At 42.8% G+C, this 27,753-nt stretch overlaps 1 protein-coding gene across 4 annotated transcripts; it reads left to right on the top strand.

Moving 5' to 3' along the window:
• The first annotated feature begins 995 nt into the window (after positions 1-995).
• LOC148675708 (interleukin-1 receptor type 1) lies at positions 996-27,645 on the top strand. 4 transcript variants are annotated; one of them, XM_088645829.1, is made up of 12 exons: positions 996-1,142; positions 2,487-2,555; positions 15,071-15,145; positions 15,636-15,882; positions 16,224-16,407; positions 19,026-19,191; positions 19,298-19,360; positions 19,863-19,995; positions 21,374-21,519; positions 23,202-23,345; positions 24,359-24,526; positions 25,106-27,645. In XM_088645829.1, the coding sequence occupies exons 3-12, from the start codon at positions 15,079-15,081 to the stop codon at positions 25,465-25,467; spliced, it is 1,680 nt and encodes a 559-aa protein (XP_088501955.1). In that variant the 5' UTR covers positions 996-1,142; positions 2,487-2,555; positions 15,071-15,078; the 3' UTR covers positions 25,468-27,645. The 4 variants fall into 4 exon arrangements, with proteins under 4 accessions (XP_088501955.1, XP_088501964.1, XP_088501972.1 ...); XM_088645838.1 differs by having other exon boundaries at positions 1,006-1,138; XM_088645846.1 differs by lacking the exons at positions 996-1,142; positions 2,487-2,555 and adding an exon at positions 6,613-7,533.
• Positions 27,646-27,753: the final 108 nt, after the last annotated feature.

Below are 27,753 nucleotides of genomic sequence, written 5' to 3'. Positions count from 1 at the left end.
AACACAAGGCCTAATATCACAATACAAGAATTCCGCTGAGTCAGCGTTCCAACATAGTGCAAGAGCTCTGGAAAGGTTACCAGTAATCACTCTGCGGCCACAGAAGTCAGTGTGCTAGCGTGTCCCGTGGCTGTTGTGTAAGAACAAGGAAAAAAAATGAGACGTGAGGTGCGGAGTTTGTAGAAACTTGAATGTGATTTCCACTTTCGTTAGTACCCACATTAGCAATGAGCACCTCATTTGTCTTCCAGTTAACAAAAGTTTCTGTGTTGCATATTAAATGGATTTGGATTAATAGTCGCATTGGAGCAGAGTTCACGTCTTACACGGTATATTTTGAACGTTACAATGCGAGACTAGTGTGTCTCCTGTATGTACTGTGCAAGCTCTACCGGTGTGTGCCTGTGTTTTCTCATGGTGTTCCAGTTTTCTCCCGCATTATTCCAATGACAGGCAGCCTAGGGTTAAACAAAAACGTGCTTGCGTGTCTGTGCTCTGAGTGGGCTCCCGTTCACCCCTAATCCCGCCCTCTTCGCCCAGCTCTCCGGACCGAGTCCGGGCTGCGGCTGACTCTCACTCCGCTGAAATGCTTTCTTCTGATCATGGCTCCTTAAAAAAATGAAGACTAGGCGTTTTACAAGAAACGTTGAATGGTTAAGGACTGCACACACACACACACACATATATATATATCTCAATCCAAAAAGGCACATTTGCAGCTGGATGTGAATTTTTTTAATGGCGATAGAGGTTTCTCAGGAAGCATACAGTACAAAGTACTATAACGCCTTTTATTTCCCCCAAGTCCCACGAATAAAGAAAACAAGAACAGAGCACAGAACATCTACACTTATAAAAAGGGTTTACCTTTTTTTTTTTGTTTTAAAACAGGCTCCTGTTAAATCTTGAAAAGCAACCCTAGCAGGAAATTCATGGTTTTGACTAGCTCCTAGCTAAATCCGATTAGAGACACGGCCCCGGGCACTTCATGGTGCATGCGTACAGTGTCTCCCTGACTATGTAAACCTGCAAATTGCACAATATTTGTCAAGGAAATTGCGGAATACTTATCCTCATAACAGTCACAGTTATGGCTCGGCTGCTCTCTGGAACTAACGAGGCAAAGACGTCTAGTTAGGCAGGTACATCTGACTTTTTTATAGTTTCTCCTTTATGCTAAATTCTATTTTACAGTAGATCAAATGTTTGTGCGAAATGGCAGGGAACGTGTCCGTGGGAAAGTTTTAAGCAATGGTTTTAAACTAAAAAGACCCGGAGGCGAATTGTTCCTTCTTCGGCAAAGACATGAACTCTTACATTGATATGCTTGATATTTGGAATCGAAAACTTTAATATCGGGTCTTCTGCGTTACTGTGTCGCATACACTACTGTCAAACTTATTTTTTTCATTTAATTCTTCATATTATTATGTGTACTGTAGCCTGTAGTGCGACCCTGAACTAACACTTCATGGATCGAAGCTGTTTTTTCTTCTTCTTCTTCAGTTTGGATTAGTATCACACGTGTTCAACATACTACCGAAGTAACATTTACTGTAGCTACAGAGGGATAACAAATTTTAGGCTGCTCTTAAAAAAACCCATTGCAATCTGTCCAGGACAGGAGTACCGAGTCAGGAATTAGTCTTTCACCTTGGATCGCAGTCTGGCTTCTTGTACGAAACTGGAAAAACGTGGATGAAGAGGAAACAGAGTAGACATTTCACTTTAAACAAAGTTTTCCTTTTGACTCTTCGAGACGAGGCGGGTTAACGCGATCATCTGTCACAAGTCCCGCAGATGAAAGATTAACACTTCTTGGTGATTTTGTCTCTTTATGACTTGCCTTAGAAATCTGCCGTCACAAAATGTCTCGGGTAGTGAAAAATGAACTCATGAGCATCATTATTTTCTCGCTTGGTGGAATCAGACCGTTCCCAGTTAAATGCAGTTATCCTGTGTCAAGATCAACTTTAAGGGAACTACAGTAGCTGTTCTCGTAGTTTGCTCAAATGCGATTTTATTCGTTTAAAAGAATCTTGCAGTGCGTTTCATGCAAAAAACCCAAAAGGTTAAACTGGTATCTACTGGTAACCAGGTCACCGCGTTTCAAAACCCAGTGAGGGGCCAGGTTATGACCGCAAAAATGCCAAGGCAGTTTACAATATACTGGTGATGATTGAAGCGAACTGGCGACCGTTTTGAATCGGTTCATACCAGTCCTCCAGGTCCAGTTGTGAGCGTTGCACCAGTACTGGTGGTGGGGAGGGAGGCGGAATGTGCCGGACAGGAGGGGGCTTTTACAGACTGTGTCCGCTTATTATTATTATTATTATTATTATTAATAATACTACTACTACTACTACTACTACTACTACTACTACTACTACTACTACTACTACTACTACTACTTGGTCGAGGCAGAAAACGGGGGGGCCGACACGCTTTTCAATCCGTCCTCTTTTATCCTGAAATGTCGCTTGCAGATGAGGAGGGGTGCAGTTTGCCAGCCGAGGGGAAGGTCTGAAGGAAGACCGGGGGAGGAGAATCGAGAGGTAACCATCGATTTGGTTGTTTTACGTTTTTTAACTAAATAGGCTGGATTGTTTAACGAAGAACTGCTGTGGCATGTTGCGGTTGGCATGTTTGTGTTTCCTGGAAACAGTGCAGTTTATAATTTCATTACCAAGCTTATTTCGATAGAAAAAAAAATGTTTAGTTCTTTTTTCAAGAAGGTACAGTACAGCATACCTGATTCACCATAAGCAGCACAGGTGTGATGATTCATGGGGTGGGTACATGCTGTATAAGTCCATACATGTGAAACTAACCCTATTGAAGAATGCTAAGGAAACGTGTGCACTTCTCTATTTAATGAAAATTGTATTTACTTGCAGCGTGCCAGAGGCACATAATACAGTATACTATGACTGATTCACTTTCACATATTCACTTTTGATTATTAGCCATTATAAAAACTTAAAGGTGAATGAAGAGTGGCCCCAAAAATAAAATTTAGTTTATTTGTTCTCATAATCTGTATCTTCCCTTCTTATTCCTGTGAGGTTCTCAGACTAATGTGTAGTTGGGGACCGAGCAAAAAGTTGACAAATTAAAAGATAAACTGAAGAATTATTTGGTGAAAGTGGTTTAAGCAGTTTCTGTTTTGTTCTAATCAGACATACTGTACAAATGAGATTCAGCTTTGCAATAAAACAATTGCAACAAGTTGTTACCAGGCATGTGTCAAATGCAAAGTATTCTGAACAAGCTATTTCATATTTTCTAATCATTAACATTTGTCATGCCTGAAAACCATACGTTGATGATTATTGCACAATAAGAAAATAAATAATTAAAAAAAGGACTGAAAAACAAACTGGAAATACATGAAAACTATTAAAACCAAAGGGGAAAGCAACAGTCTCAAAATGGCAGTGATACAAAGAAACAAGAAATAAGACATGTATGTTTTACTGAGAAAACAGCACAGGGCCATTTATAACAAACACAGGAGAATAGGAACTATTCAGCCAAGAGCCAAGAAGATCTCTCTAGAAGGTGAAAGAGGAATAGTTTGAGGAGCCCCAAAAACACCCTCCTTAAGTTACAGCAAGAGATTTGACACGACAATCGAGAGATGGTGGTTAAGAAATGCTCAAGTGAGCAATTAAGCCGTACAGTGACCACATGAATTTCTTTTGGCAGAAAACATTATCCAGTCAAAATCCGAAGTAAAATGTTTTTATTTTTTCTCCAAATAGTTAAAAAATAAAGAAACCTTTGGATTTTTTTGGACTATCTTTTTCCTGTCAGACGATTTCAGAACAGATTTCTGTTTCCACTGAGAAAGCGGCAGTACAGTATGTGTTGTTGTGTGGGCCTCAGTGTTGACGATGTAGGTTGCTTGGTGGCAGGCTTACTCTCTCAGTCACAGGTTAGCTTGCAGTGCTAGAAGACTTGAGGGACAGAAATGTAAATTCCAGCAGGATAATGACCTTAATTGTGAAATCTGGAATGGAATTCATGCTTGAAATGGAAGATAACAGTTATGGTCATTTCGGGGCGCTGTTCCGAAAGAATAAATAATAATAATAATAATTGCTTACACTTATATAGCGCTTTTCTGGACACTCCACTCAAAGCGCTTTACAGGTAATGGGGACTCCCCTCCACCACCACCAGTGTGCAGCCCCACCTGGATGATGCGACGGCAGCCATAGTGCGCCAGAACGCTCACCACACATCAGCTATCAGTGGGGAGGAGAGCAGAGTAATGTAGCCAATTCATAAAGGAAAAATGGAATGCTGAGCTCAGTGTCGTACAGTATGTGTTGGAGAACGAGCGAGCAGAAACATGCAGAGGGCTGACGGGAAAAGACAAAAATAAAAAACAACCTCTAAGAGACAGAATTCTGCAGCGCAAAACCTTCAGATAAGATTGCCTGTGTACTAAATAAGGAATAAATGAGTTGTTGCATGCTGGTGTTCATTTTGTGTGTTCCTTTTTAATAATTTGTCGTCGTATTATAACCCTTGAGTTGATTTTAAATACATGAAATCTTCTACTATTACAAACTTTGTTCTGCCCCACAGATTTCTATTCTGTGATAGTGCCACAGCCCAGGTGTGTGCAAGCGAGACAGATAAATATGCAATAGCAGGAGACAAGCAGTGGCTGTGTGAGAACTGTTTTTACAACAATATGGACCGCAGTCCCCTGGATATTGGTGAAACGTTGTCTTTTCTCACGAACCTCGGTCATGCTGTTGGCCATGTTTACCACATTTTGAAATGTGTGCTCCAGCTGAAGCATGATCCTTTAATATCTCCACGGGACAGTGCCCCCTCTCACACAGCAAGCGTTCCCAGAACTTGCTGTCCCAGTCTGGCACCAGCGTGAGTGAATGGGCGTTCTGCACCGCTGGAAGTAAGGCTGTCGTGCGCTCATGGGACAGGCTGGATGGCAGCATGTGTCTGTGTCGGCCATCGCCATGCAGTGTCATTCACCTAGCGATCTGCAGCTTGCTCAGGGATGGAGTCGAGGAAGATCCCCCTGGTCTGTGTGCAGCTTCTCTGATAGATTCTGTCAGTGCTCATGGCTTCCTGGGTTTGAACTAACAAAGGACACGCTGTGTTTCCATTAACATACAGTGGAGGTGTTCAGTCCTGGTCCTGTGAGGCCATAGTATCTGCATACTCACCTCTTAATGGCCAAGTTCAGCAAGTTGATTGTGACCCGTTGGACAAGTTCTTACATTTTGTCTTCGAAGAGGCCGAGGAAATGTGTCAACACACGGACTGCCCAACACTGGGCACCGTTGATCTGTGCCCTCTACCTCATATAGCTTTCTTTCTGTGAGTATGATGTCTGATCATCAGGACAGGGTAAAAGCGGTCTTACCCATCCGGTTCTGAAATGTTTTAAATCGTTAAAAAAAAAAAGATGAGACAGGAGGTGCCGTCTGATTAATCAGAGACCTTCCTGACTAATTTGGTTCTTTGTTACTTTATCCCCTTTTGTTACAGAATCTCTAAAGGTTACCCAGTTTTCTTAATCATCCTTCCGTTGATTAAGTAAAACTTCCTATTTTGTCTGCCCAGAAGAACACCTACAGTATGTCAGTGGGACTCCACCAGAAAGACTCTTTCGTACTACAGTATGTTACGTCTCCAAGTCACCTGAATGATGTGAAAAGGGGAAAACAGACCAGACACTCTGAGACATTATTAGGTCGGGCTCATGATGGGAAAAAAAAGTCACCATTTCCCCATCATTCCTTGTGTTGCACGTTGCACTAAAGGACACAGATCTCGCTGCTTCTGCTGGTGAAAATTGTTTGACTTCTGTTTGGAATAACAGTGGGCAAGGTTGCTCATTTTGTCCTTCAGTCCTCCCTCCACATTCTCTTGGCAAAGGCAGTTTAGGCATCGTCTTTACCCCTGCTGCGAATCTTACTGTGGAATAATGACGAAGATATGGAAAAGTCTTCTGCTCCCTTTGCATCCCTGACAGTTGTAATTTGCGACTCTTTACTTTTGCGGAGATCCTCAGTGTCACAGTAAGTAGGGTGCAGTTCGCCCATCTGACAGCTCCGAAGCCCCTCCAGGCGTTGGTGCTTGTTGTCCTTGACTCCTCTTGCCTGCGCATCAGTAGTTAGTGTGCAGTCTGGGAAGAAACTGTGTGCAGACACTCTAGAAGCTCCGGATGCCCATGTTTAAGTGAACAGACATAACAATTAATACCGTACATCTTTCCCCCCAAAACACAGAACTTTTAAAATGGTGTGAAGTGTTCTCAAGGTTTAAAGGCAACTACGAAGGTTTGACAGCTTTAACCTAAATTGTTCTATTAACACGGTGATTCAAACCCGTTAACTCTCCAACAGGTTGAGACTCTTAACTGTCTGCAGCATGTTTGCCACCTGATGGAAGCATGCATGGCAGCTCCTGCAGAGTGATGAACTAACACGCCTGCTTAATTAAATACAGTATATTCAGAAAATGTGGACCTCGGGTTTCAAGGTCATCTCACATTTGTACTCAAAGAGCTGATCAGGAAGACAAGAAAACTCTTGGGTTTGAATATTTATACTGAAATAGTTTGAATCAAGTTTGAATATTAAAACCATTTCATATACAGTAGAAAAGATCACTAATTATCACATTATCCTGAGTAATTCTCCATCCCTTAAACTAGATTGAAACCTGAGAGACCGCTTGAGGGCTTTTTCCCATTACACTTTACACAAAAGAGAATGTTTTATTAACTCCTGCACTTCTAAATAATGTCAGAAAGAACCTAGCCTTTGCACCAAATAATTCAAAGAGCAAAGGTTTTCCCCGTGCAGAAGGAGAAATAACCATCCACCTCAGGCAGCGGGCTCTGAGGGACTCAGCTCATCCCTGAGGTGAGGCTGCTGGTAGCTGTTTTGACTCAACGTGTGACTTCAAGGGCAAGTGTAGATGCCGTGGGGTTTTTTTCTTCCCCTAAGTCCCCCACCCCCAGCTGCACGCCAGACTTGAAGACGAAACTGTGTTTCGAACCCGTGAGCTCATGCATACATGTGCTGCACATGCGTTTCTCCACACTGTCATGTCAGTGCCCTGGAACTGCGCCGAGAGAATTGCCACTTCTTCCAGAGCCAATACCTGCGTTTGGCTTGGCTCGCATTCATAGATCCTGCGTCTAAAGTGGGTATGAAATTTCACACTGAAACCCTCTCCCACCTTTGCATATGTGTTTCTTGTTCATCTGCTGGATTAACCCTGATAAGTTGAGGTTTTTGCGGTTCTTGGTCAATAAAAGCAGTGGAATGTAATGAGGTTAGGAAGCCTGGGGCAGCTTGTCAAATGCTGATGCTGAAGTATAAACAGGAAACGTCTTTTGTATCTACGTTGTATTTCCTTTCAGAGCTCTGGATGCCCAGCTGTGAATCTGAAGATCACACTTCAGGGTTGGATTTTTCTCTTGTTTTTTTTTTAAATAACTCACTGGTTCAGAGGGTGGCTTGAGTCAGAATGTGTTTTTTTGTAAGTACTATCTTTGAATGATCTATGGTATAAACTGTTTCCTTTTTTCTACTATGCATTTGTGCTCTTTAAGGACAAGTCTTGGCATCGGTGTTACATACTGTGTCGGTTCTTTGGTTTCTCACTCTATTTTGAACTGTGGATTACTATGCAGGGCTATTAACTTGGGGTGCATCTACACAGACTATCTCAATTGGCTGCAGGGAAACTTCAGCCAATGTTGAACAAGCTGTGGAGAACAGAACGTTTTTAATTACTCTCCAGGAATCAATATTTGTTTTGCTTGGGTAGGTCCTGCCGCATAGATTACCTAATGCAAAATAAAACAAGAATACTGTCCTAACATTAAAACCTTAGTGTTACACAGGAAAATAATTCAAGAGGGTGAAGCTGTTGTATTATTTTGTCCACCCTAAGCTCATACTGTTCCATAATGCTGCTATCGTTGAAGCCATACTGTACGTTTGTAAAAGAGCTTTGACACTTAAAGAATATACTGTGCCCTGATGTAATTGTGTGAGATCTTGGCTATTACAGGATTGCAATCAATTGCATTCAGGAAGGGTTTTAAAATATATTTGAGTCCTGAATCGTGGGAAATGAATGTTCTGTTGTCAGTCCAGTCAGTCCCAGGCAGAGTTGTTCTTGGGAGCTAGCCCGGGCTGCTGTGTTATAACCAATAGTTATTTTAATAGTTCATGATTTCCCCTTGCTGAACACAGTGAGGTCTATTAGTTCCATGTGAACGCTTTATGTTTTTTAAGTTTCCAGATATTAAAAGGTGTGGGGGCTGTTTTAATCAGATACAGGGGTTGAGTTGGGTTAGACAGCCTGAGAATCATTTGTAATCTGTTTTTCCAAAACCCAACCACAGACTTTGTCCACAAATTTCAGTGCTCTAAAGTGCATCTAACGTGCACATTGAGATGTTTTGTTCGTATAGATCTCGAAACATTGGATACATACTGTAAGATTAGTGTTGCCTTTGCTTCTAAAACGCATTTTAAATCTAACCAGATAAAAGTACAGAAAGGAATATGAACACCAATTATACTGGTACTTGGTGTTTAAGATACAAAGATAAAACACCAAAAGGGATGACAATGTACAGGAAGCAAGGTTTCTATGTGAAAGTCATCTGTTCTTGATCACTATCATTGCAAGAGTTCAGGGAATCAGTGAGTACAGTACTTGCACAGACCAAGTTTGGCAACAAAACACTTCCCATTAATATCCAGCCAAAATCTTAGTATTACACAGGAATATAATTCAAGAGAGTGAACCCGCTGTATTATTCTGTCCACAGACTAATCAACATTTACAGTATAAGGGTTCAGGATGAGGATTTCACTCCCAGCTTTGTTTTCCGGTTTCCTGGGATTTTCAGAATGGGATGAAAAGTGCTTCCTCTTGCTTTTCCAATTTTATCCAGTTGCTTCATTTTATTGTTGCCGTTCTGGGACAATTGCCCAGGAGTTGCTGTGTCGGGTTCTGTGAGGCAGTGGTGTCATGCATCAGGAACCTAACGTCTCAGGTGTAAAGTTTAAGTTCAACAAATGCAGAGTAATCAAATTGTGATACCAACATTGTACATTGCTCAAATTTCCAAGTATTCACTTTGAAAGGCCATTGGTTAGCTTCCTGATTTTTACGCAAGCTTTTAATGTGCTGGATGTTGATTCAGATTTCTTTGTGGCTGTCTAGAAATGTAAGGAGCCGCAAAAAGCTTATCTTTGTGACGCTGATTCCAGTAAATAGACAGTAAGATTCCAAAATATTCCACTGCCAAATCTCTCTGTGGGAGTATTGTGCAGCAGTGGGGGCTCAGGAATGTTGTATCACACTGATTTCATTTAAGCCTTTAATCAGGTAGTTCCCCCTCCTGTTTTCTATCATCTAAAACACCTGCACAAAGTAAAACTGAACTTTGACATTTTTAATTTCGCAGTTTGTATTAAAAAATAACTTGGGACCCAAAACGTACATTGACACAGAGCTGTGAGTATTAAAGATTATAAAACCACCCCCTGAGAGTTGTCAGGGGATCTTGGCTCTGCCAAGACTGTGAAATGAAAAGTGATTAATGAGGCACACAGTGAATCAGTGATTTAAGCCAAGGCTGACCCACGCTTGTTGTGGTTGATTCTAATAGTAAAACAATTTTCTGACAGGAAACATTGTGTGTCATAGACTGTAACAGGAAAGCATAAAAATAATGTAAGAAATCCGTGCTATTATAATACCAAAATAAGTTAGGCAATCATGGATGAGTTGATAATTTCTTGAAAAAGTAGTTTAAAAAAAACTTTCAGGCAGAATGAGGATGATCTCCTGTCTGCATCTGTTTCTTTAAACCTTTAGTCGCTGCCAGAATTTGCAGTAGCTACCTCAGCAATTTAAAAAAAAAACAGAGAAGAGGTGATTTCGGAGCTGTGTTCCAACCAATCACTGTGTTCGCAGTGATCTTTTCAGGGTCTGTGGGCATAAACAGAAGCCATTTGCAGTCAGTATCTCCAGTTGGTCAGCAACAACTAGTATACAGACGATGATGGTGTCTTGTGATATATTAGTACCAAGTATAGCACGATGTCCACTGGTTTGCACCAGCACACTGCCTGTTAGCAGAATATGTTGCACATCGTTCGTGAGTACATAAACGGAGGACATCCTGATCCTTTCCTGGCACACAAATATTAACAAAAGTAAATATTTACCTTCCTGCGTATTGTATGTACTGCAGCCTCCCTGTGGGGCTCCCACATGTCTAAGTTTAGCTTCGCTCATCTCTGGCATCTCTTCTGAGTAAAGTTAGCTTTTCATTGTTACTCATTGTTACATTTTTGTCAAGAACAACACGTCCAATCTTCTTAGTAATTTCTATATATTTTTCCATAATGAGTTATTGCATTATGCTTTTTTCAGTATTCAAAAAAACCCTGATTACAGCTAGTGCAAGCTAATCACTCAGGACTACCTTTCACTAATAATAAATAATAATACATAATTACCTACTGTATAACACATGTTCATAAAAATAGCTTACATCACAATTGAGTGTATGAAATATGTTGCACCTCACAACATCTGTAGACAATGCCATTTCTGTACATACCCACTAAAGACAGCGACACAGAATAAAATAAAACCTAAACAAAAATTCGGAATCAAACGTTCAAAATCCTCAAAGATTTTGACAAAATCAAGCCCATGGACTTCTTCAGAACGCACCAGTGGAAACTTCGAGGAAGTGTATTTAAAACTGAGAACAGGAAGCTCTTCGTGGCCCAGATCGTTGTGGGAGTGGAACAGTGGAACAAGCTGCCCAGCCGTGTGGTTGAAGCCGTTACCCTGGCATCTTTCAATGAGAGACCATGGGGTCAACTGGCTACTAAAGACCAAGTAGGCTATTAGGGCCAACGGGCATAATTCCCATTTGTAACTGTTATTATGTTCTTATCCTTGTAGAGTACAATCCTTTGTCTTTTGTAAAAACACAAATGGCATATCTGCCTGATGATACCTGGTTCATACTTACAGGCATATATGGATTGTACAGTATGTGAGCACGCATATTATCACCCCAAGACTGAAAACATTAAATAAGAAGGCATCAATACAATATCAATATTTGCAATAACAGTAACAAGTAGACTGACCTGACCAAGAAAGGGCTTAAATAAATGTGTTGGTCTCAGAGCTGCCTGAATGCAAGAGAAATTTTGTGGTTGTATATGGGAGTGAACAGTGAACCCAAGAAGCAGCTTTTTTTTTGGCTTTGTGGCTATTGAATACATTCATACAGGCAAACACACTCACTCCTCTTGACTTGTGGTGAACTAATCTGATGTTAGAGGTTGATAAGTCTTGCAAGAGGTTTTGTGAGACTTGTATTAACATAATGCATTTTAACAGACTTAAGTTGGGAGCTGCATCAACCTTCATGGGCTGCAAGGAAGGGGTAGGAAGGTTCATCCAATGCTGAAGCAAGGGGAAAGTAACACAGCATTTCCTCTGTAGAGCCTCCTTCAAGTGTGGAGGAGAGAGGGAAAGTTGCACAGAAATAAGGCATAGGAGAACAAAACAGGAAGCAAGAATGGGCAGGGAGCAGTAGAGATTGGGTGTGTAGCAGGTGAGAATGAGTGTCCAAACTAAGGGGGAATTGGAAGAGGGTGTGAAAGGGCTAAATCTGGAAATGAATGGAGAGGATTTAGAAGGAGATTAGTCTGTCGTTGAGAGGAAGGGGAAGATGTGATCCAAGTTTAAGGACGGTTTCGGTTTTGGATGTCCTTCTGCAATAGGAGTCCCGAAACCCCTGTGAGACCCGGAGATATCAGAAAGATGGTGGCCATTAGAGGAGAAATGGGGACCTATGGGTTTGGAGAGAACTTGGATCCTCGCAGCCCTGACATGTTCCCTGAAACGGTCTGCTAGTCTCCTTCCTGTCTCACCAATGTGAGTGGCCAGGCATTTTCAGCATGAGGTGCAGAAACATGAGGTCGCTGGAAATACACGATGTCCTCTGGGTGACACAGAACTGTCCAGAGGGGCCTTGAGGGCGGTCAGGGGATCTGTGAGCAAGACGGTTGTGCAGATTAAGTGGTCAGCGATATGAGATGATGGGGAGGTCAGGAAACTGTGTGTTTGGCCGGCATGTGCTTGAGGGCTGCAAGAATAATTGTGGGGAATGAAGGAAGCCCTTTGACCAGTGGTTTCTTATCGTTTTTGAGAAAGGCTGATATGTGAGTGAAGGGACGGCTGCATACTGAGACGACAGGGTGTCTTGGGGTGTCGGATTTGTAGATTTTTCGGAAGGAGGTCAAATTAAGATACCTGAGGATGTTCAATGATGAGATGCGTAAATTCCTTATTGCTGAGGAGAAGAGAGATGGTGGATACCACTTCCTTTTGGTAGTTAGTAGTAGGATCCTGTGGAAGAGGACTATAGGGGGTTCGTTAGTAATAAATGTTAGGAAGTTGTCTGGAGGCTTCGTTGATATATAGGTCTTTTTCCTACACCACAACAGCACCACCTTTGTCTGCTGGTTTGATGACAATATTGTCTCTGCTGCAGAGAGATTGGAGCACCTGAACTTGTCCTAGAGTGAGGACAGACCTGTTTCCTGGGTATGGAAGGGGCCTCAGGAGCTTGATTGATGAATTTGGTTGATGAAATAATCCACTGATGGAAAATGGCTGGAAGGGGGGAGAGGCCAATGACTTTGTTTGGGATAAATTTTGCCAGTGGCATCGATAACCGGGTTATTGTCAGCTATGAGTGAAGAGGTGTCATCAGAGAACTGTGCCTGAGGTTAATCCTGCGCTAAAAGTGGTTAAGAGACTCTTTATAAACTTAAAATAAAAACTCAAAAATGTTTTGGTGTCTTTTTCCATCTGTTCTTGAGATTGATTAATTCAGCCCTTAACTGAACTAATAATAGAGCTTGGTTACAGTTTTAAGTTCATGTCTAAAAATACGCAGATTTCAGGGATACTTATAGATTTTAATAGTTGACTGGAAATCTGTAACAATTCAATTCACACGAGAATATTGAAAGGCTTTAAAGACAGCGTTCCAACAAACAACCCAGAGATGACACTTCCAGCCTACTTTTTTAATAACTGTGATTAAGGTGTTGAGCTGAAACCTGATATCTGAAGTGGCCTCATTCTTTTTGTCACTGGTAAATGCTACGCATTTCCATACTTCTTATTTTAGTCTTTGGCTTGAAGCCGAAGTGGGAGAGAGGCGTGCAGTCGCAGTCTTGCAGTGGAGGCCTCTCTCTCTCGGGGGTATCTGTGATTTACTGTACATGTGAGAGACTGTCCCTGGACTTTGCTCGGCCCTGCGGGGGAGTCCTGCCGGCTCAGTGTGTCAGAGCTCCGTGAGGCCGGGGTGGCAGCGTTCCTTGCAGTGGCTCGTTCCAGATCGGATTTTCTTGGGTAACTCCGTGACCCCATTCGGGAGCAGCTGGCCGGCAGTCACCTCGGACAGGAGCGTGAACGTTGATACTTCTTCTGAGATCGAACAAGACACATGAGGCTTTTTATAGCCCTTGGGAGCTCGGAAGGTACAGTGGATGTTGTTTCTTAGCTCTGTGCTCTAGAGCTGTGGCAGGTTTTTTTCTTGGTGTTGTGATGGCAGGAACTGGCTGATGAGAGATGGAAAGACCTCAGTGTGTCGCACGCTGACATGGTGTACCCCAGGCCAGACACACCCCACTGGAGCCGTCTTCTGCATTTCAACCAGGGAACGGCAAAGCTTCCGATGAACAGAGCAGCATGTTCCGATGTATTCCTCATTCTTTCACAGAGGACTTCCTGGACGTAAAATGAGAATTACACCTCAAATTGAATGGAATTGAATTAGCCTTAATTTTCCAAAGAGAATTTGTCTTGCACGTCAACAGCTCATGAACATATAGTATAACATATACAACACAAGAACATGACGAATATACCGTAACAAAATATTCAGATGTATTCCTTATTCTTTTTCAGAGAGCTTTGTGGACACAAAATACAAATTAAATACGGATCAAATTGAATGGAATAGAATTGAATTGACCTTTCATTGCCAAAGAGAACTTGTTCTGCACATCAGCAGCTCATAAACATGTATTGTAACATATACAGCCATAATACAACACAACACAACATCAGTACAACACCATAATACAAAACAACATTCAACAACATCGCTCAATCGGTACTATATCATTAAAAAAAATATGTATACTGTATATTGTGTATGTAAACGCAATAACAGTGGAGCCCAGAAATCACGTGTCGGAGCTGTAGTGAAAAAAGTCTGCTCAACTAACTTCCATCAACTAAGGTTATCCAGTTATTAATTTACTTACTGACTGATTCTTTTTTTCCATTTAATCTGGCAGAAATTATAATAATTCTAATAAGAGTTTTGGTAGTTAATTAGTAAATCATACAGTAGGTAGTTTTCTTAAACTGTTCTTCCCGGGGATGAATACAGTATTGAGAACTGAATTGGATTCTTGTTGATTGTGGGATATGTGCGTGTAAACCCTACTTACTGTATGTCGATGTTTTCTGGTGTGCTGATTAATACAGGCTGGAATCCAATTGTCCTGGGCAGTTTACTCCCCGAACAACAAAGCCCAGTTCACACCGATATCCCAGTCGTGAGCTGTTTCAGAGACCACTCACAACATCTTCTGAAGAGAAGATTCACTCAGCATGCTCACTCTGCCATCTTATCCCTTTTGCACGGATAGAGCTGCTGTCTCTACAGTAGGCTGTAGCTGTCTGTGCCAAAGGGATAAGATGGCATTGCCTCTTCGTACTATTTACAGCTCCCCTTTGGAAACTGCCTTTTTTATGACAGTTGTTCACCACTGTCTGTGAGAGATCCACCCACAAACTGCAAAAGCATCTAGTGTCGCGCCATTCAAGTATTCCTCTCATTCAGAGCTAGGCAGAGCGAACATCTGCCCTTCTGGCTCCTCTGATCTGCTGTCCCACTCAGTCCGGCTCTGTTGTAATTCTCCTGTATTGTTGGCAGGTTCAGTTATGGGTCTTCTGTTGCTGTTCGCCCTGCTTGCCTCATGCTTGTATGTCCACCCTTTCATAAGTGAAGGTAGGTACAAAATGCCTTTTTATTCTGAATTCCAGATTCCAATGCACCTCCACTGCTTGTTCAGTATCATGGTGCTCCTCTGCAAGTCACTAGCTGACCCCAACTAGAACTTTCGTGACCAGCTGTTTATTTTCTAAAGTCTGATTTTTTAAAAAAATCGACAGTAAATAAAACAAGCATTCCTTCATGTGGTCAGATTCCAAAGACACAAGCATGCTACATCAAATATCCAGGTAATATCGCTTTAGTCCGTTAACCATCAATGGTTATGCTGACAGCACTGTTGTTGTTGTTGTTGTTGTTGTTGTTGTTGCTGTTGTTTGTTTTGTCTGAGTAAATTGAATAACGTTATAGCTGGGGCTGCTGCCTGTGGGATCAGTCATGTAACTCCACTGTCCCCTGAGGACGAGAGTCCTGCAATCTACTGTAAATATTACACTCCCAGCTGTATGCTTGCTGACTCACTCCAGCTGTATTTCTCTCTGCACAGAGAACTGCACTGATTATTTCGTGGACTTTGAGAGGTACTACAGCTTGAAGGAAGAGCCTGTGATGCTGAAATGTTCCTTACAGCATCTGGCCAATGGCCACAACACTACGTATACTATCTCATGGTATAAAAATGAGACCCGGCAGGAGTTCTCTGGGGAGGGGGGCAGAATCCGAGCACAGGGAATTCGACTCTGGTTTCTGCCTTCTGTTCTAGCAGACACAGGCCACTACGTGTGCATTCTCAGGTAAACTTGTGTTTACAATACCTTCTATATGTGAATACAGAGCAGTGCTATATACATGCATCATTTCATAATAATAATAAACCATATACTGTATTGTACACTTAGGGCTGGAGGTGAGGGGGTTGTAATGCTTGAGATTCTACATTACAGTTAACGGGGATTTGCAAACTGGCAAGACTTTTCCTGTTCAAAGCCACTCATTGTGATAGATGTCTTTCTAGTGCTGCCTCTTCTTGCACTCTTGTGGTATTGAAATGATGTGCATCTTGCCTGGCTGGACATTACCTGTACAGTTAGTGTGTATCTGTCCTAATCAATAACGTATCTGTTTGTTTTCTCAGAACCCCTGAATGGTGCAAAAAACAAGCTACATTTCTGATAGTAAATGAAACAAAGAAAGGTGACTGCAATAATATCGCCAAGTCTGGGCAGAAGCTCTCTGCATTAGCAAACGGGGTTCTTAGCTGTCCTGAAACAAATATCTTTATGAACGAAGAGACAGACTATGAGTTTTTGTGGTATAAGGTAAGTGCTCTGCTTAATCTTGCTTTACAGGTTTGTAATGAATGAGAAAGTCAAAGAAACACCCATTAAAGAGAAATCCTGAAATTACACAAGGTTACAATTTTACATCACTTTTGGAATATAGAGAAATTGAGTGGTGCTTGCAGGTTACAACACACCTTGATAAACTGTTGAACAGCTTAAAGGCTACATTGCATTAAATGTAATACATTTTCATTAGCATTAATAATCCAGAATGAAAGTGCAAGAGTGTATTCAAGTATATTAATAATAATTCCTTTCACTTATATAGCGCTTTTCTGGACACTCCACTCAAAGCGCTTTACAGGTAAAGGGGATCCCCTCCACCCCCACCCATCACACAGTGTGTAGCCCAGAGTGCGCCAGTATACTCCCCACACACCAGCTCTCAGTGGGGAAGAGAACAGAGTGATGAAGCCAGATCAGAGATAGATGTGATTGGTAAAGGCCAATGGGAACTTTTGGCAAGGATGCCAAACAGTAACACCCCTACTCTTTTCGAGAAACGCCCTGGTATTCTTAATGACCACACAGAGTCAGGATCTCAGTTTTACATTTCATCCGAAGGATGGTGTCTTTTTACAGTACGGTGCCCCCGTCACTATACTGGGGCATTAGGACCCACACAGACTGCAAGGTGGGCTCCCCCGTCTGGTCCCTCTAACACCTCTTCCAGCAGCAACCTTAGCTAGGAGTCTCTTATCCAGGTGCTGACCAGGCTCACACTGCTGAGCTCCAGTGGGCGGCCAGCGGGGAGCTGGGAGCTGCAGGGTGATGGAGCTGCTGGCTACAGTATATTGTGCTTGTGTCCAGGACTGCCAACTCTTATCCTTCACATTCCTACATGTTCATGCTGTGATGCCTGGGTGGGGGATCCTGTGGCAGATGTATTGTCGACCCTATCTAGGCACAGCTCAGAGTCTGGGAAACACCAACACAAACAACCAGGAGAAAAACATGACAGCCAAACTCTGGAGCAAGCGAGGCTCAGGACCACACAGGCTGGGAGCAGGGACTGAGGGGAGAAGCTGGTTTAAATGGCAGTCTTGAGGAACAACGGGATGATAACCACTGTAGCGGTGCAGTACCGAGGGTCACAGGAAACTGCTGCTGCAAGAGAGATCGCAGCTCAGACAGCCGTTTGCTGGTGCCAGGAAATCAGCCAGCAGAGATACTTGCCCAGCGAAGCAACTGGCCGAGCTCCCAGGACGTCCTATCACGGGCTCAAGCCTGAGTGATGCCACTATCTGACTGGGACCAGGAAACCTTGCGGGGAAAGGAGAAAAAAAAAAGAGAATCAGACAAAAGTTGATAAGATCACAGATCCTAGCAATGAAATACCGTATAATGCCATTCTTCCGGGCGGACAACACTCATGCTTTCAAAAACCGATGCATCGAGAAGACAGTCCTCTTAAAAACTAAAGAGAAAAGGAGGAGGAGAGTTTCTTTGGGTTTACTCCACCTGAGATGGTGAGAATAGGCCTTTAAGATGCAGACATCTCCCCTGCTATGTTTTGTCAAAGTACTCTGGCACAAGAGAATGCTCCCAGATTCTTATCAGAAGGGTCCAAGAACACAAATATAACCTTTGTAGCTGTAACCAGAATAACATTTGTTCAAGGCGGGTCTTCGTTTCATTCTATTGTCTCCTGTGAAGGAATCTTATGCAAGTTTGACACATTCTGAAAGTCTTGTGAAAGTGTTAACTTTCTGGGTTTATTTCCTGTGCCTGTCTGTTTTGAAGAGAGAGTATTATCCTTAAGGGGGCAATTAATTAATATCTTCATCCTTTAATGTTGCGCTGGGGAGCAACCAAGTTTTACGAAACACAGCATTATGAAGAGTGCTACTGAGGTTTCTTAAGTTATACATTTTAAGACAAAAACATGCTCATACGTGTTAAGATGCTGATGTTATTTTGTAACAGTGTGGGGCTTCGGACTGCCTTGTCACAGGCTAGAGGATCGATATCTAGAGAGGAGGTAGAGGTGTGTAGTCGCTCAAAACTTATGGTTCTTTACCGAGGTGAGCTAGCACGAGCAATAAGGCTTGAGAGAAAAACTGAGAAAAAAATTATTTTTTTAGAGATGAAAGTGCACCACAGCTGTGGAGTCAATGGCGTGGGTCTAAGGAATGGGAGTCGCGTGAGAATGCAATAGAGGGGCTCTTAATTAGAAACTCAGGTGGTGCTGATGAGAGACATCCTCACGCGACAGTTTAGAGGGCCGCCTCGGGGGTGTTAGGCGCCCCCTCGTGGTGAACGGGGGAAGATTCCTTCCACTGTCACAGGTGGAACAGTGTGTACACATCTCTGGCTGTGATTCCCCCCACTGTAGAAACTCTACAGACCGGTGTGAAGCCTGTAGAAAATCTACAGAACATTGTAGACTATAGAAACCCTACAAAAAAAGTGTCAACTTAAGAAACTCTGCAGAACAAAGTAACTATAGAAACACTACATACTGTAAAAGTGCTGTCAAAACCTCACAGGGAAGTGGACAGACTGTAGGAACATTGTAGACAAACAGCCCTGAGTCTATTGGTACCAATCTCAAACAAGTCACTGAGACAGCATAACCTTTCTTTCCCTTGCAGGATTGTGTACACCTCGTGGAAGGAGACAAATACACGTACGACAGCAATAAGCTTTTCATACAAAACGTCTCTTCAGCAGACAAAGGCAACTACACCTGCCGAATAACATTTAGCTTGAATGGGACGACATACACAGCATCAAGAACTATAGACCCCGATATAATCGGTAAGCATGCTGGTGTTTAACACATTTTAAAACATAGCGTAGATCATATCTCCTTTCTCTGAGGCCTCTAGATCTGCCATTTAATCTCTGCCTTATTTATTTACAGAGGAGTGGCATTTGCGACCGAAAGTGACTTATCCTATAAATAACACGGTTGGAGTTGCTGTGGGTAAGTATTGTGTAGTATTTTGTAAGCCTGAACTCCTGTCCACCATCGCGGACAGTTCTTACTGTGCATCGTTCATCAACAGGATCGATATAACAATGAAGGTGCTGGCTGAAGCAGCACCCGGTGCTGCCGTAATGAAACTGCGCATATGACATTACTCAGTCTACTGAAGAAAGGCCAGATGTTACAAAAAACCCTTAAATAAAATGTTATAACTGTTACAAGTTATACATTGGGGCTCCCCCCATATCATTTTGAAATGAGGGCACTTTTCTGATCCATAATAACGTCAGACGCAAGTGTGACTTGGTTCTGTATGGGACTACTCGAGTGATATTCAAAACCGAAAAGAGATTAAACCTGCTGACAAATACGGGGAACCTAATTGCACAAGAGCTGCTACAAAAGAAGGTGTTATTGGGGGGGTACAATGTGATCACTTTGGTGTGTTATCTTCTTTTATCGCTGCATGTGCAAAAACGCGTTCGCCGCGGTCTTGCAGGGTCCGCCTTCAGCACGAACTGCACGGTGTTCCTGGGAGGAAAGGGGAAGCACACCGCCGACGTGCTGTGGATAGACGACCAAAGTCTGATTCCCGAAGACAGCTCGGCTCGCGTCTTTCAAGGACGGCAGAAGTGTGTACCGTCTGTTTCTGAAAAGATCTGACGAGAGTTGAGTGGCGGCTTTTCATTCAGTGTTCCCGCGGACCGGTGAATGTTAACACGCAACGACAACAACAAAAGGAGCATGGCACTTGATTCATACACCTTGTGCCTCTTTCAAATAATAATAATAATAATAATAATAATAATAATAATTGCTTACACTTATATAGCGCTTTTCTGGACACTCCACTCAAAGCGCTTTACAGGTAATGGGGATCCCCTCCACCACCACCAGTGTGCAGCATCCACACCTTGTAAAGCCCGTACTATTCGTGCGCTTCAGAGCTGAACTCTGTAATTTTCTGCCACCTGGTGCTGAAATGAGATCGATCTTTCAGCGCCGCAGGAGCGACCGAGGTGGCCCGTTTGAGGAGGCGACCGCAAGTCTAAAAGTAGTCAAAACAAAAGGTCACGAACTGCGTCAGACAACACATGCCTTAAAGCAGCACCCTCCCTGGTCTTTAAACGCACAGTTGACTCGCGAGTACGCGCTAAAATGAGCGATACAAACCATGTACTGTACACTACGGCTCGTCGCCGTTTTGTGTTAGACGCTAACACGAGCGTGTAGTGTGTTCTTCCGTTTTTATTTTCGCTCCTCTCGGCTTCTGTTGTCTGACCTGTCTTTACAGGAATTGAAGGGGTATTTTACTAGCCATGGAGCAGAATTATATAACTATATTATATGCAATATATTATATATATATAGCATGCATAATTTGTCAAAAATAATGTTGTTTCACAAATATTTACTTAATACAGTGGGATGGTTTGTTGAGATTGCTACGAATGCACACTGTGTCCACCAGACAGCTAGGCGGTTTCTTTAGTTTTTTTTTTTGGGGGGGGGGGGGTATTCTGTTTTTGAGTGCACAGTACTTTTAAGTGACCTAATAATCGTATAGTTTAGAATTTCAATTGGCTCCTGTCGTATGTGAGGTTTTTGTGTACTAAGGGGATCGTGGAGACCTTAATTCTCTAGTTGATGCTTCGTAATGCATTTAAACACAACAGCATGCATAAAAAAACAAGTATTGGTCAATTCGACCTGTTGAAAACATATACTTTGCCATTATGGATGGCAGACCATTGAAAAACATCAGAAAAGTACCGAAACCCAACTTGTTTGCTTCCAGTTAGGAATGCTTGAGATTAAACTGAGACTTTGATGTTTCGGTGGTAGTTTAGTGTCGCTTTTACACTGAATGATCCTTGCGAAACCGAAATGTTGGAACCAGCCACGTTCGTACAGAGAGGGATGAGTGCATTCAAGTTTCACTACGAACTCTTTTTTGGGGTTCTTCGAACCGGAGAGGTGACCCGAACTCCGTCTCTGCGGTTTTTGCAGTGAAACGCAGGTGAAGGGCGGCGCCCTCATCCAGACCCCCCTGACGTTCTCCGAGGTGAAGGAAGAGGATCTGAACAGAAACTTCACCTGTTACGTCGTGAGCGCGAAAGGATCTGCGGCGGCTTCCTTCGTTTTACAGCCTCATGGTAAAGACCGGTTGTCGAGATGCTTCTCCCGAATTTCTTCTCTCTCCAGCAGGGAATAAACCTTACTTGTTCCTTTGCAGCCTACGCATGCTGACGCAGCTCCCTGCTTGAACTACATCAGGACTTTATCTCTCAATGTCCAGAAAAAACAGCGCATGTAACTGGAGAGAGCTTCTTCACCATACTCATTTAACCTTGCATTTTATTTTATTAAATTAACGTTATTATTAGTTCCGTTTAATAACACCCTCCAGTATATAATTACTAAATTATCTGATAGGTTAATATAATTGTACTAGAACAAGATTCAGTTTGAGAAAACCGTATTCTGATTTTTGGGCAAGGACACCAGGATAGACTGAAGTCTCCGCTAATTTAATAATCTTTCCTGAACAGTAGGTGGCGCGCTTGCATCGCTTTTTCGGATTTCTAATGTTTTAGTTCAGGGGATTTACACAGTAAAAGGAAGAAGCAATGTTACTAGATTAAAAGTAGACCCGTGTTTTTTTAGTATTTGTTTAGTATTTAGTAATGTAGTATTTAAAGGTATGGTCAATCTTACATGACCTACAGTATGTCTTGTAAACACCAATGTAAAATGTCAGTAGTTCAGGTGGGTAGCTGCGTCAGCATGCGTAGGCTGCAAAGGATCAAGTAATAGGTTTATTCCATGCTGAAAGAGAAGAAAGAGAACACAACGTTTCGGCCGTGGAGCCTTCTTCAGGTGTGAGAGAGACAGGGCAGTAGGCAAAGGTAAAGTAGCGGGAGAACAAAGGTTGGGAGGGAGGAGGAGTGAGAGGCGGGAGCAGGGGACAGAAAGAGAGGCCAATCAAGAGGTGTGAAGTCAGAATGGGTGCAGAGAGGTGTGAAATGAAACTTCCAATGAATGGAGAAAATTTAAAAGAACAGTAGTCTGTCGTTAAGGGAAGGGAGAATGTGTGATCCTAGCTGCAGAATAATTTTAGTTTCGGTGGTCTTTCTGATGTATGAGTTCGGAAAACCGTCTTTGAGAACACAGACGGAGAGATTAGAGTGGTTGTGGCCGTCAGAGGTGAAATGAGAAACAATAGGCTTGGAGAGATCTTTAATCTTCACAGCCCTGACGTGTTCTTCAAAGACGGTTTTCCGAACTCATACATCAGAAAGATCAGAAAGAGTTCGGAAAACCGTCTTTGAAGAACACGTCAGGGCTGTGAAGATTAAAGATCTCTCCAAGCCTATTGTTCTTTTAAATTTTCTCCATTCATTGGAAGTTTCATTTCACACCTCTTGATTGGCCTCTCTTTCTGTCCCCTGCTCCCGCCTCTCACTCCTCCTCCCTCCCAACCTTTGTTCTCCCGCTACTTTACCTTTGCCTACTGCCCTGTCTCTCTCACACCTGAAGAAGGCTCCACGGCCGAAACGTTGTGTTCTCTTTCTTCTTTTTTTTTCAGCATGGAATAAACCTATTACTTGTTCCTTTGCAATGTAAAATGTCTGCTTCCTAATGAAAGACATATTTATGTTTAGGGGAATCATGTTATTTATAACTCTCTGCTAAATGAAAACTTTCTGAACATCTGAACGTCACCTTCCTGACAAAAAAAATATTAACTGGACCCTTGAGAACGACCTTTTAAGAAGCGCAGACCTTTAACTGATGGTCAAACTGAACACATTTTTTGTCTTTTTTTTATTTGTAGATCTCAGCTTAATCGTGCGCATTGGATGTACACTCACCGCGCTTACTTTTGTCCTTGTAATTATTGTCGTTACCTACAAGATCTTCAAGATGGACATCGTTCTCTGGTTTAGAGGATCCTTTCATCATCTTTACAGACAAACAGGTACAGGCACGCCTTATCTCATTGGTGCCCAACAGGGCGAGTGACGGAAAGGTGTCTCCCGAGTGGTTCAGACTGCGAAGACGTGTGTGTGTGTGTGTGTGTGTGTGAGTGTGTGTGTGTGTGTGTGTGTGAGTGTGTGTGTGTGAGTGTGTGTGTGTGAGTGTGTGTGTGAGTGTGTGTGTGTGTGTGTGTTTGTGTGTGTATGCATGCAGTACGTGTGTGCAGCCTGTCAGCGCAAGCCTGGTCATGTCTTTGCTGTAGAGTGACCAGGATTCACACGGTGGCAAAGCTCAACTGACTGACTGACCGACCGTGCAGGAACAGTACATTCTCGGTTTGCTCGGTCCCTTACAACTCGCAGCGTCGTATGCGAGAGCCGCCTCAAGCTCTGGATTGGCGTGAATGTATCGGGGCTCGTAGTGAATATGGGAGCGTTCAGGTGAAGCGACCCACTGCGATTCCAGCGCTGAACCCCCTTCCCGGGGCCAGTCTGCGGGCTTGGCTAGAGGGCGCTGTCTGCAAATATGCGCTTCCGAGACACTCCCGCCTCACGCCCCACTGCGGGGCAGCTCTTCTGCAAGACGCCGTGGAGCTCACACACGGGCCTTGAGGCGGTTCTCCGTTTCTCATGTGGTTCGCAAGCGGCGCCGACCAAGGCGTGCGCGGCGCTCGTTTCCCCCAGTCGTGTAGCTGACGGGCTTTTACCTGTGCGCTGAGCCGAAAGTGAACAGTTTCCGAAATTGATTGAAGCGATTCCTCCAGTCGGAGGGTGAAATGAATGACTGACATCAAGGCCTGAGGGTAACAAATTCTGAGTCTGTCAGAGTCTTGATTTGCACATTTGTAAATATACTCATAGAGAAATGGCCCAGTGGTTGGTTATATCACGATTCTGTAATTCAATCAGGTCTAATGACAGTTGTTGTGTAGCCGGTGTACTGCTCGATTAGGATACACTTCATACCTGCGATCAAAGCTGATGCCTGAAATCTGATGCTCTTTGTTTTGTCTAGACTCTGATGGAAAGGTTTATGATGCTTACATCATCTACCCAAAACTCTACAACTCGACTACCTCCACCAGTGCAGAAACATTTACTCTGCAAGCTCTGCCCCATGTTCTGGAGAGACAATGTGGATATAAACTCTTCATATTTGGAAGGGATGGTTTGCCTGGTGAAGGTAGGCTTTTTTATTGCTTTTTCTAAAAAGAGAGTTATCCGATTCTGCAAAGTCCTTTTGCTTCTGATCTTGCTGAAGTGTTTCTCCCTGCTTTGAGCTGCTGTTGCCGTTGAAAGCCGAAATGAAAGTTTCCCATTGTGCTGGTACCCAGTCTAGCACATGGAAAGAACCGAGTGTTATGGCAGAAAAGTTTCAAAGGTAAAACGATGAGACTGCGGTTCCTTCTTGAATTGTGAAGAATGATAACGTGCGTGAGAGGGAGGGAGTTTTACCACTATAGTGCTAAAATCATCAGAAAATAACATTTGAAAACAGGCGTGGCTCTGGCTCCAGCAGGCAAAGGGACTTATCCTAGAGTGAGATAGGAAGGTGGATGTGTTGGGCAAGACACATACTGTACTATACTTCCACATTTTCCCCTCGTGCGGTTGTAGGGTTCGTAGCCCTAAGTAGTGATGTCAAAAACATTTCTACAAAAAGATAATCAGTGATGCTAAACCAATTTAAAAAAAAACCAAATATCAAATCAAATTTTTAGATCTAATCTACGTACGTGCCTTTGTTTTTATTTTTTAACAGCTGTGGTAGATGTTACCGAGAACATAAAGAAGAGCAGAAGACTCATTATCATTTACACATCCACCACCTTTGGGGACACAGACAGCAACGTGTACTTCGAGCAGCAATCTGGCATGCACAGTGCCCTGATCGAGGGGACTGTGCAGGCCATTCTGATCGAGTTAGAGGACGTCAAGAATTATTCAGACTTTCCTGAATCTATTAGGTATTTAAAGCAGAAACAGGGGGCCATAAGATGGAAAGGTGGTAGCTCCAACATATCATTTTCCCCGTTTGCAAGATTTTGGAAGCAGGTACGGTACCACATGCCAGTGAAGCACAGCCCATCCTGTACAGAGAAGACCATACTGTTAAACCTTTAGGATCACAGACTTGTTTCTGAAGTGACCGTGTTACATCAAACAGGGTGCTGCACAACCTGTACTTATTCGCTCGTACTCTACATCACATTACATTATGCGGGCACACTACACGACGTTTCCTAGGATTGTCATCCGTAGCCTTCATTTACATCATCGCAAGAAAATCACAGCTAGTTGCAGAGAGTTGCAGCTCGCGCCCGTGACCGTCGGTTGTGTAGCGTGACACCCCCCAGCGACTCAGTCATAGCGCTCTTAACAGCCCCTAGGACTCTCCGCGACCCGCTACGATAATATCAAGCTGGTTTGATTTTCTTGTAGCGGGTCGCGAGTCGTGGGAGGGGGCTCTTGTGTCTGTGACAGTCAACAGCCAGTGAGCGCTCAGCCGGAAGTACAGTGCAGCTGCAAGGAAGGAAGGAAAGCGCGTGTTTTGGACCGTGCAGATGGAGGAGAGGCTGGTTGAACTCTGGAGCCCGCACAGATGTCTGTTCGATATTTCGTGTTTGTTGTGTGTTGGCTCGCGTGCGGTGCTCCTCCTCTTATTGCTCCAAGTCAGTCTGCTGCCAAAATGAGGCGACCTCGCCGTTCTTTCGCGGCACAATACGAGATTTGGAACCCCAATGAAAAGTCGTGAGGGAGTCGTGTAATGAGTCACCCCCTGCGATTCCTAGTCGTGTGGTTTGACGCCCTCTAGGACAGCAAAGGCAGCGAGATTCAGCAACTGCAGTCGTTAAATCTGACACGCTCTCCGACCAGAAGTCGTGTCGAGTCCTGTAGTGTGACATCGGCTTTAGTCATTACAGTGATTAGTGAGCAGGAAGGGCTGCATCACTTTGCAATACATGGGAAGTCGAGTGCAAGTTTGAGTCAACTCTTAGTTCTTTCACAAAGTTCACAATTGTGTGCTTAATTCGAAATTTTATACTGTCAATGAATTTATATAGTTTCCAAAATTTAATAACTAGTCTGAGAAATTGTTACTGCAGTTCCCCTTTTAATTGAAGTTGGACTTTTACAGGGAAATACTTGAAGGTCCTTATAATGCATGTTTTTTGCCCTTTTGAAAAAGGATAGGAAATCAGTAATTAAAATAAAGATATGTGCCAAAAATCCCCAAGAAGAGAACCACACAGAACACCATAATAAGACAAAACCAGTGAGAAACTGAAAAGGGGAAATTCAGCTAATGGAAACTATTCCTTTAAAGGGTATTATGGGAGAAAATGTGAGCTTGCTAGTGCAACAACTAAAGTGTGGACGTGGATGCATTTAGCTGATTTCAACAATGTAGAGTATACCATCAGTATTTTGCAAGGTGATGTAAATGATCTTTAAAATCATGCTTCTTAGTCTTGAAAATAGGTCACTCAGGGTATAGAGTGTGGTTTTTTAATGCTGGTTCAGTTTAGAAACCCCAAACATATTGTGCAAGTTTCTGTGTGGGAAGACATTTTCTAAATTAACTCAGAGAAACCAGAGTTTCAGATGATTTCCATTGAGTTTTCCTTTGTGTTTTACTGTAATATGTACAAAAACACAAAAACATGTCTTCACCTTTGCTCATTCAAGTGTTTGAGACTTTAGGTCTCATTATTCAAATAATATTCAGAAATTTCAGTAGTAAAGAGAGAAAGACAAAAAATCTAGAAGATACCACAATGAGAAACAGGGCAATAACAGATTGATGTACTGTAATTAATAACAGAGTTGCACTTAAGTTGATCAGAAAAGAACACTTACACTGTAAATAATCTGAGCACTGAAAAGACCAACTGTAGGTTTTAGGTAAGGGACTGTATTCTTGTGGTATTGATTATACCAATGATATTAATACTGATTTCCTATTTATGATCTTCACCATGTTAAAGAAAATCTTCCACATGTTTAGTAGTACATTGTTTGGAAGGTTCCAATTTGCTTAATATCCCTTTTTTTAAGGAGTAATGAACTCATTAGTAACTCCTTCCTGAGTTGAATCTTTTGTTTTATAAGAAACAGGTGCCCTCTCTTTGCTCCGCAGAAGTTCATTCTGTTTATGGGTTCTGCCGACACTGGAGTTTGAGGGGCCCTTGAAACTAGAAATTCTTGTAAATACCCTGTGCAGAGGCATAGTGAACATGTCTGTGTTTCTCTGTAAAGTGCTGTAAATAAATAAATATCTCCTGTCTTCTTTTATGTGTCCCCCCTTCTCCGTTGGCTTTATTATTTCGCTTTACCGGAAAGCGAAGACAAATCTGTGTTTAAGTGTTCGGCTCGTTATTCCCTGACAATAGGGGTGGGCTGTTGACC

This window comes from Lepisosteus platostomus, chromosome 2, assembly GCF_059453375.1.
Source record: "Lepisosteus platostomus isolate fLepPlt1 chromosome 2, fLepPlt1.hap1, whole genome shotgun sequence".
NCBI lineage: Eukaryota > Metazoa > Chordata > Actinopteri > Semionotiformes > Lepisosteidae > Lepisosteus > Lepisosteus platostomus.
Note: the sequence above shows the minus strand (reverse complement) of the source record. Positions and strands in the feature narration are given on the sequence as shown.